This window comes from Panicum hallii, chromosome 3, assembly GCF_002211085.1.
Source record: "Panicum hallii strain FIL2 chromosome 3, PHallii_v3.1, whole genome shotgun sequence".
NCBI lineage: Eukaryota > Viridiplantae > Streptophyta > Magnoliopsida > Poales > Poaceae > Panicum > Panicum hallii.
The window spans coordinates 15,118,580-15,129,160 of record NC_038044.1 but is presented as its reverse complement, the minus strand read 5'-3'; the positions used below and the strand labels follow the sequence as shown (position 1 = coordinate 15,129,160).

General features: G+C 47.2%; 1 protein-coding gene across 1 annotated transcript; it reads right to left on the bottom strand.

Moving 5' to 3' along the window:
- LOC112887875 (leucine-rich repeat protein 1-like) lies at positions 1–1,861 on the bottom strand. Its single transcript, XM_025954164.1, has 6 exons — positions 1,561–1,861; positions 1,029–1,100; positions 766–909; positions 598–669; positions 448–519; positions 1–312 (listed from the first exon to the last, which is right to left on the bottom strand). Exons 1-6 carry the CDS (start codon positions 1,800–1,802, stop codon positions 255–257), a joined length of 660 nt encoding a protein of 219 aa, XP_025809949.1. The 5' UTR covers positions 1,803–1,861; the 3' UTR covers positions 1–254.
- Between the last annotated feature and the right edge of the window lie 8,720 nt (positions 1,862–10,581).

The window sequence follows — 10,581 nt, the reverse complement described above, 5'->3', positions numbered from 1 at the left end:
AGCGTCGTCATCAGTTCATCACGACCAGATTAATTGTTTTTTTTTCTCACGCGATCGGCGCCAGGTGCAGAGTACAAGCGAGGCCCCGTCAGAGGGGGGCGCCTTACAACGAGAGGAGTGAGGCCCTTCTGCCCTGGCATGCTGGCACACAGCCGCATGCGTCGTCATCGATTCGAACGATCTCGTCTACCTACCGCTCGGGCCTCGGTGCCTGGGTCTGCTGTTATTCATGCTGGCAGCCAAGCCAAGCCAGTCTAGCAGTGGGCGTCGTACGCGCCGGGACCCTGCTTCAGCCGCGGGTTGTTGGAGAAGCTGCAAAGGGAGACACGAGACGAGCACCGTCGTTAGCACAGCCGAGCACTCGCATCTGGCACACGACACGGCAGCGCCTGAACTGAACATCGTGAACGACTCACGGAAGAAGAGGAGGGGGGAAGACGCGTCTACCTGCTCAGGGGCACGTTCTCGAACGGCCCGGATGTCGGGATGGTGCCGCAGAGGTCGTTGCTGGAGAAATCCCTGCATCAGAAAAGGAAGAACAATGTTACGGCGACGAACAGTTCAAGCTCGCAGAGATCGAAGCGACGGGAAACCTACACAGCTTCGAGGTTGGGCAGTCTGGACAGCTCCCTGGGGATCGGTCCCGTCAGGCGGTTGTGGTCGATGCGCCTGCGCAAGCACGGCCAGAGGCATTCAGCGATTCACAACGCGATGCGTGTGGCAGAACCTGGAAGGGTTCAGAAACAGCGGGGTTCTGAGACTTACAGGAACCGCAGGGACTTCAGGTTCCCGAGCGTGCTGGGCAGGTGCCCCGAGATGTCATTGTTGTACAGGTCCATGCTGATCAGGTTCTTCAGGTCGCCGAGCTCCGGCGGGATCGGGCCCTGGAGGTTGTTCCCGCTCATCTCCCTGCTCGATCAGATGCCAAAAAAATGTCAGTACACGGCGTTCGCTGACATGGATAACTCTCAGGAATTTTTCAGAGTCGATGAACAGTAGATGGATCAGAATTCAGAAAGACCACGTACATGTATTGCAGCTGCTCCAGTTTCCCCAGCTCCGCCGGCAGAGGACCGGACAACCTCATGTTAGCAAGCTCTCTGCCCAAGAAACAGTACAGTTTCGAGAGAAAATTAGACGAACGCACCGCGTTTTGAAATCTAAATCCAAAACAAATCTAAGCTCCGTCACTTCTAAAAAAAAAAAGTAAATCTAAGCTCCGTCTAGCCAATCTGGCATTGCCAGAGTTCTCCGGGTAGTGGGCCGTTACTAACCTCCAATCTTTGCCAGAGGTCCGATCATACAAGAAGTAAACCCAGCCCATCCATCCCCTCGAAAAACCAATTTAGCCGGCAAATCCAAAACAAATCTAAGCTCCGTCACTTCTTAAAAAAAGTAAATCTAAGCTCCATCTAGCCAATCTGGCATGGCCAGAATTCTTCGGATAGTGGGCTGTTACTGACCTCCTATCCTTGCCAGAGGCCCGATAAGTAAACTCAGGCCATTCATCCCCTTGAAAAACCAATTTAGCCGGCAGCAAGGCAGGTAGATCACACTCACATGCGGTCGATGCGGTTGTCGTCGTTGCACGCGACGTGGAACCAGGTGCACGGGTTCACCAGGTTCGGGTCCCAGCTCGCGAGCACGCCGTCGGGGTCCTCGAGGCCACGGCGCAGGGCCATCAGCGCGTCCCCTTCCTCGTTCGCCGCCGCCACTGGTGCCAAGGACACCACGACAACCGCCACGAGGACGGCGGCGCACACCGCCAGGGACAGGGTTCTTGTGGCTATGGGCGCCGCCATGGTGGTCGACGGTGTGGGGTGAGGAGTGAGGAGATCAATGTGTGTTGCCAGGCAGAGAGTGTTGCGGTGCTGTGTGCTTTGAGGTGTGGTCTTAGGCAGTTTTTATGGTCACGGTTACGGAACTGCGTGCTTTGAACTGCGGTCTTAGGTGATTTCTAAAGTTGGAAGGAAGCATCAGAGCCAGGGTGGGTGGCTTCAGTTACCACTTTAGTGGAAATGCTATGTTTACGGAAAAACGTACATAACTTAAGTTGCGTCACTGACGATGGACCTTCGGCTATAGTTACACCACGCCGATTGGTTTATTGAGGTCCATGTGGCAAATTATACGTACATTTTCTCCATTTTTACGGTAGTTTCCGCTCCTTACCGTCCAAAACTTATATGGTTTCGTCAAAAAACTATGGGCGACAGCTGCACTCAAGGTCATAGCGCGTGACAGTCGATACATGCCAAAATACTAGTAGTTCGTGTTAGATTGATCTCCTAGCCCATCGGACCCTAACGGGCCGATGGGCTACCTCACCCAAGCGCCCTGATCGGGGGCGCCCCAGCTCAACCCTAGCTGGTGGGCCCCCGTCGCGCCGCGCAATATAAAAAGGGGTGGGGGCCAGCGGCTCGCATCACGAGGTTGACCGGCCGCCGCCACCCCACCCACAGTCAGCGTAGCCGATCTACCTAGAGCGCGGTAAGCGGCGGGAAGCTCCTCCGGCATCGCCCTCGACGTCCCTGCTTCTGCCCCGAGCTCGCGGACGCGTCTACGCCGTCGGCCACAGCGACCCGTACGCCTACGGCCGAACTACTCCCATCCCTGCGCTACACCGCCATGGCAGGCACCTCTGCATCCGCCGCCGCCCTAGGGCACGAAGGTATAACCCCGTGCTCTCTCTTGCATCTCTCAATCCCTCTCTCTGTTTCTAGATCAAGCAATTTACAGAGTATTTCCTAGTCTAATTAACGCGATAGCAGATCCTTAGATCTTTCAATGGTATCAGTCGCCTCTAGCTATTTTGCGTTGATTAGAATTGGAAAGTGAAGTAGAAAAGAACCCTAGAAAAGATCCCCGGAAACATCCCAGTGCAACCCGTGAACCCCTAACCCTAGATGCAAAAGAAAACAGAAAACAGAGGCCGACCGGGGAAGGAGGTACTTTACCTCGGATCTTGCCGGTTTTGCCCACCGCCGGTGAGCCCGCTGCGAGCGGCTCTCGGCCAGATCCGGCGCCGTCACGCCGGAACCGAGCCCGACCCGAGCCTCGCCGCCGGGCTAGGGCACCACAGAGAGACACCTCGACGGCGGCCCGTTCACCTTTCGGTGGACGCGCGCACCGGCGAGGTGCCTCACGGTGGCGCCGCCACCGCGGCTGCCGCCGCCCGCCGGTCGCCGCCGGTCGCCGCTCACTCGCGCGCTCGCGTGGAGGAGAAGCAGGCGTCGGGGAAAGGGAAGAAATGGAGCTAGGGTTTTGGGGAGAGCCGGCGACGGGGGTTTTGATCGCCCGAGATCGACGCGTAGCCGTCGATCTTGATCGGGCGGCTGCCGTCGTCCCGCGCTTGATTGGGCTGCATTTGGCCCACGCGGGCGAGAGAAATGGCGGCCCGGGCCCAGGTTGGCTCGGCCCCGAGCCGCGCGCGCACGCGGAGCCGTGCGCGAGGGGGCTGGGCCGGACCTTAGCAGGCCGCGCGCGTATGCGCGCGCGCGCGATGAGCCCGGTTTTACAGCTGGGCCGCGCGCGAGTAAGTGGGCCGGCTGAGCCGTTTTGCAAAGGAGAACAACAGTGCATCTTTTCAATTTCCAGAATCTCTTTTCCAATAGAATTTGATTGAATTTGATACGTTTCAAATTCGAACTTGAATGAACTTTGATGCACTGTTTATAAAAGATAAATTCAGATACTTTTTGATAGAATTACAGTTTTCCGTTGCAAAGATTAAATATTTTATATACTTTTGTTTACTTGCCTTGAAATTTAAATTTGAACCAACGGAATAATTTAAATTCTTCGAGGCAAATAGATATTTTTCTGAATTGTAATATTATTATCTTTTGACCAACGTTAACAAGTGATAATATTGCAATTTTTTACTGAATTACTTTTCATAGATATTTTTCATGTATTATCTCTATTTATGCCCAACGGTATTCTAGATTTAATACAAAAAGAGATTATGCCTCAATTTTAATAGATAATTTTTATGTATTAATTCTAATTCTGCCCAACGGTGTTTTAGTTTTAATACACAAGGTTATTGCATATTTTAATTTATGACCAACGTCGTATTTATACATGTGCAATAAATTTTATTTGGCCTTAATTTAATGTTTTCACCACTCATGGATATTTTTCAGGAGGAGTATCAATGATGTTTTCCATCAACGATATTCCAATATTAAAGGGAGATAATTACAATGAATGGTACAGAAAGCTGGAACTCTATTTCATCATGGGTGAATTAGATTGGGTCCTAGCTACACCGACTCCTACAGAGCCTGTGCTTCCTGAAAGGGAGGACACAGACACAGATGCTTCTTGGAAGCAAAAAGAGCTTGCTTACAAGAAATCAAAAGCAGAATATGAGAGGCTGTATGCAAAATGGCTCCCTGCCAACAAGAAATGTTTGGCAGTGGTAAAGAATACGATTGAGCCTGCAATTATGGGCTCAATCCCAGACTGTGCCACCGTCATAGAATATCTCGAAAAATTAAAGAACCAATACACTGGTTCTTCAAAGACTTATGCAACCCAGTTGATCAAACAACTGCTTTCAGAGAGATACACTGGCGGTGGCATTAGAGAACACATTCATCGCATGGTCAACCTGAATAACAAGCTAAAGTCATTGGACCTTGCCTTCAAGGAGGATCACATTGTCCATCTGGTCTTTGCTTCGTTACCAAAAGAATTTGACACTTTTGTTGTCAATTACAACACCCAACCACAAACTTGGGACATTAAAAAGACCATTGCAATGTGTGTTCAGGAGGAGGAAAGGATAAGATCCACCACTGGTGGATCTTTAAACTATGTAAATAAGAAGAAAAATACCAACTTCAAGGGTAATTTTTCGTCCTCCTCAAAAGGTAAAAGCTCTCAACAACACAGACCGCAGCAGGGACAGGCTCTCGTAGATAAAGATCAATGTCTCTACTGCAAAGAGAGGGGTCACTACAAGAAAGACTGTTCCAAATATTTAAAGATGATCATGGAGAAAAGAGGTGAGAACGTTATTTCATTTGTAAATGAATCCTTGTATATAGAATATTCAAAATCTACTTGGTGGATTGATTCAGGAGCAACTGTTCATGTTGCAAATTCTTTACAGGGATTCCGTTCGACGAGAACCACTCAAAGAAGCGAAAAGCTAGTTAGAGTGGCGAATGGAGATCAGGCAGACGTTGAAGCAGTAGGAGACGTTCATTTGGAACTCGACACTGGCTTCATTATTGTACTTAGAGATGTTTTATTTGTTCCTTCTCTACACAGAAACTTAATTAGTGTGTCTCGCCTGGATACAGATGGTTATTCTTGTCTATTTGGAGATGGGAAATGCTTGATCGAATGTAATGATACAGTAATTTCCACTGCATTCAGAAAGAATGATCTCTATTTGATATCGTTACGCGAAAGTGTTAATTCCGTATGCGATAACAGTGCGAATGTATCCTCGTCTACACTCGCAAATAGAAAACGTAAGAGAACTCACGATACGTCGTCGAAATTATGGCACTGTCGTTTAGGCCATATTTCGAGGGGGAGAATAGAAAGATTAATTAAAAACGAAATTCTTCCTCCATTAGAGTTCTCTGACTTAGAGAAATGCATTGAATGCATAAAAGGCAAGTTCGTAAAGAAAATAAAGAAAAATGCTAAGAGGAGCACAGGTGTATTAGAAATAATTCACACAGATATCTGTGGTCCGTTCAATGTAAAGAGTGTGGATGGTTATGACTCGTTCGTAACATTCACAGACGATTATTCCCGTTATGGATACATTTATCCAATTAAAGAAAGATCGGAGGCTTTGGATAAGTTTAAAATATTCAAAACCGAAGTAGAAAATCAACACGATTTAAAGATTAAAGTCGTAAGATCCGATCGTGGAGGGGAATACTACGGTCGACATACCCAATATGGCCAAGTTCCAGGACCTTTTGCGAAGTTCCTGATGGAACAAGGCATAGTAGCCCAGTACTCGATGCCGGGCGAGCCTCAGCAGAACGGAGTGGCTGAAAGACGCAATCGCACCCTAATGGATATGGTGCGAAGCATGATCAGTTACTCTACATTGCCAGTGAGTTTATGGATGGAGGCACTAAAAACCGCCATTCACATTCTCAACAGAGTTCCAAGTAAATCGGTGCCGAAAACGCCGTATGAAATGTGGACAGGAAGAGTACCCTCACTAAATCACCTGCGGGTGTGGGGGAGTCCTGCTGAGGCAAAAGTGTTTAACCCGACTATTGCAAAACTAGATTCAAGAACGGTATCTTGCCATTTTATTGGCTATCCAGAAAGGTCAAAGGGTTTTCGTTTCTACTGCCCAGACAGATCGACGAAATTCGTAGAAACGAAGCATGCAGTTTTTCTCGAGGATCAAATGATCCGGGGGAGCGGGACAGCAAGGAAAATTGATCTTGAGGAGAAGAGGGTGTATACACCCAATCCCGTGATTCAGGAATCTTTTTTCTCGCTGCCCGTTGTGTCTGCACCGCCAGTGCAAGTCACTGCGATGCCGATACCTGTAATGACTCCTTCTGTGGTGACGATGAATGAGGAAGAGGAACCCATTCATCAGGCTCCTGACGAGCAAGTTGCCGCACAAGAAGAGGAGCACCAGCAGCCCCAAATAGATGAGGCACCGCAGGCTCAGGCTCACGGGAGACCTCAAAGAATAAGAAAACGCGCTATTTCTAATGACTATGAAGTCTATAATAGCGAAGAAATTCAAATGGAGGATGATCCCACTTCATTTGAAGAAGCCATGAGAAGTGAACATTCGTCGAAATGGCTTGACGCTATGGAAGACGAAATAAAATCGATGAGTACCAACAAAGTGTGGGACCTAGAGGAGATTCCTAAAGGAGCCAAAACAGTAGGCTGCAAATGGGTCTACAAAACCAAATATGACTCCCAAGGGAATATAGATAAGTTTAAAGCACGACTTGTGGCTAAAGGATACACACAAAGAGAAGGAATCGATTACAACGAGACGTTTTCCCCAGTCTCTTGTAAGGATTCTTTCAGAATCATAATAGCTCTTGTAGCTCATTACGATCTAGAATTACATCAGATGGATGTGAAGACAGCATTCCTTAACGGGGACTTAGATGAAACTGTCTACATGGCACAGCCGAAAGGTTTTGTCGTGGAAGGCAAAGAAAAATTGGGATGCCGTCTGAGGAAATCGATTTATGGGCTAAAGCAAGCTTCAAAACAGTGGTACTTGAAGTTTGATAAGACAATAAAAGAATTCGGGTTTAAAGAAAATGTCGAGGACAATTGCGTTTACGCAAAGTTCAAGAATGGGAAGTACGTCTTCCTAATTTTGTATGTGGACGACATTCTACTGGCAAGTAGTGATGTTAATCTACTGCTAGAAACGAAAAAGTTTTTATCCTCGCATTTCGAGATGAAAGATCTCGGTGAAGCAAGATTCGTCCTAGGAATCGAGATTTACCGAGACAGATTAAAAGGGGTATTAGGACTGTCTCAAAAGACATACATAGAAAAGGTCCTGAAGAAATTTAATATGCACAAATGCAGTGCCTCACCTGCACCTATAGTTAAGGGCGACAGATATGGGGAATTTCAATGCCCCAAGACTCAATATGAGATTGATCAAATGAAAATGGTACCATATGCTTCCGCTGTGGGAAGCTTACAGTATGCACAAGTGTGCACACGCCCTGACATAGCTTATGTTACCGGGTTGCTTGGCAGATTCCAGAGTAATCCAGGACCAGAACACTGGAAATTGGTAAAGAAAGTTCTGCGCTATTTGCAAGGAACAAAAGGCCTCATGTTAACGTACAGGAGAACAGAATCTCTGCGTATCGTAGGATACTCAGATTCCGATTACGCAGGAGATGACAGAAAATCCACGTCAGGATATGTGTTCACCCTAGCCGGGGGAGCAATATCGTGAAAAAGTTGCAAACAAACCGTCACTACATCGTCCACAATGTATGCCGAGTTTGTTGCATGTTATGAGGCTACAGGGCAGGTGAACTGGCTAAAGAAGTTCGTACCCGGTCTGAGAATGGTTGATAATATATCTAAACCATTACAGTTGTACTGCGATAACGAGCCCGCAGTAATGTACGCTCACAACAACAAGACAAGTGGTGCTGCCAAACACATAGATATAAAGTATTATGTTGTGAAAGATAAAGTCCGAGATCAGATCATAAATCTTGAACATATAAGCACAGTGATCTTGCGGATCCGCTAACGAAAGGCTTACCATCCAATGTGTTCAAGGAACACGTAGCTAGCATGGGGCTAAGGGATAGCCTGTGATCTTCGGACTACTAGGGCCCAAAAGGTTAAAGAATCCGTCTCTGAATGGAAGCGTGGATTGTAGTTGCTAAATCTATCGACAGTTGATCGTGAACGATGAGGCATGCTCTATACACAAATCCATGACGAAACGCGAAAAAGTAAAAGTAAAAGAAAAGGACAGGGTGAGATCAAGGGGGAGACTGTTAGATTGATCTCCTAGCCCATCGGACCCTAACGGGCCGATGGGCTACCTCACCCAAGCGCCCTGATCGGGGGCGCCCCAGCTCACCCTAGCTGGTGGGCCCCCGTCGCGCCGCGCAATATAAAAGGGGGTGGGGGCCAGCGGCTCGCATCACGAGGTTGACCGGCCGCCGCCACCCCACCCACAGTCAGCGTAGCCGATCTATCTAGAGCGCGGTAAGCGGCGGGAAGCTCCTCCGGCATCGCCCTCGACGTCCCTGCTTCTGCCCCGAGCTCGCGGACGCGTCTACGCCGTCGGCCACAGCGACCCGTACGCCTACGGCCGAACTACTCCCATCCCTGCGCTACACCGCCATGGCAGGCACCTCTGCATCCGCCGCCGCCCTAGGGCACGAAGGTATAACCCCGTGCTCTCTCTTGCATCTCTCAATCCCTCTCTCTGTTTCTAGATCAAGCAATTTACAGAGTATTTCCTAGTCTAATTAACGCGATAGCAGATCCTTAGATCTTTCATGTAGGAATGACGTTTGCCAATCAATTGCGTTGGAAAAAAACACTGTAAATAATTATACATTTTTAGCTACAAATATATGTATTTATAGAAATCTGTTCATGGCCACAGCATGCCATTAGGCAACTAGTTCTATAATTAGTGGAAAAATGCTCAGCTTCTAATGAATTGTGGAGGTTATGAGTATGATTCGTGTATGTGCGCAGTAACTCTCATTTTCTTCTACAACTACATTCGAAATCTTTAGATTTTGCGTTACAAGATTGGTGCAATGGGTGTGCATTTTCCATTATCCTGATGATATTGCCGTGTAAGAGAGTTTAATAGACGAAAGTGCAATGCTTTTGCTATTAATTTTGGTTGTAACCTATTAGTACATAGTCGGAAAAAAATGATGACGAACCGTTAATAAATGATTTTCAAGACTTATCATGGATGCCACTTCTTTACATGTGATGTAACTCTACATCACATTTATACAAGACACATCTCTATTTCTCAATTAAATAAGTGCACAATTAAACTAAACTCATGGATGTGGATTTATAGTACGCCTGGTGCTGTGTGTGTTGAACTGCGGTCTTAGGATCTTTTTTAGGTGGGAGGGAGGCCTGGAGCCAAGGTAGACAGCTTCAGTTACTGGTCTAACGAAAATGATTTACTTACATAAAAACATACATAGCACAAGTGATGTAGGTTTCTAAGGGCCTTCGCTAAATTTATTATACCTATAGGCTGCTAGGGACTATTTGGCAAAATTGTATTTACACTTTGCTTATCTTTGTGGCGGTTTCCATTCTCTTAACATTCAAAAGACCCACATATTCTCGTCAAAAACTGTACAGCTTTGATCGTTTGAAAGAACTAACATAAATAACTAAATATCCTTTAGCTACAAGTACGCACTGCTGACCTATCGAAGACACCACTGCGACGTTTTCTTGACTCTTGCCTAGCTAAACCTTACGTGCAGTTCTTTTTCCTCACACATGCTAAATGTATTGCTTAGGGAGTCTGGACAAGGGGATTTTTGTGAGATTTAGCTTAAATCCGAACTAAGCTATAAATCTGGATCCAAATGCCCCCAATCAAGTAGTCCTAGTGTGCAGCATCAATGCTTGTCTGAAAGCATTTTACTGGCATGAGAAAGCGAAACGTTTGAGCAAAATAAACGAGTACTATTGTTTGCCAACTGCCACTTGCGACATGTAGCGACGCGCAAAATATTTGAGTGCTCCTTTGCAAAATGTCAAGGTAGAATATGTGCTTTGCTTTTGTTCTGCAACTCCTTGAGATTCTCTCTCAAACAAGTTCTTTTGATTCTGGGTAGCACTGCAGCTGAAATCTTGTGTACGACCTAACATTTCCAGCACTCCGTGTCACCGAAACCTTCACCGGTAACAGTAAGCAACAAGCCAACTATCCAGTCCAGCGGAATGCAGAGTTGCTCAGGCTTCCAGCTGACCGACCTCTTGGAGGTGTTGCTGGCTGCATCTTGGATACATGGAACGAAGTCAATGTAAGTATCGGTGAAATTGGAAATGATTCGAACACAGATCACCATCACA

Coding starts and splice junctions, on each gene's coding strand:
- LOC112887875 (XM_025954164.1), bottom strand. CDS start 1,802: ATGGCGGCGCCCATAGCCACAAGAACCCTGTCCCTGGCGGTGTGCGCC. Junction 910..1,028: donor CTGGAGCAGCTGCAATACAT/GTACGTGGTCTT, acceptor CTGATCGAGCAG/GGAGATGAGCGGGAACAACC. Junction 520..597: donor CTGCCCAACCTCGAAGCTGT/GTAGGTTTCCCG, acceptor TTTCTGATGCAG/GGATTTCTCCAGCAACGACC.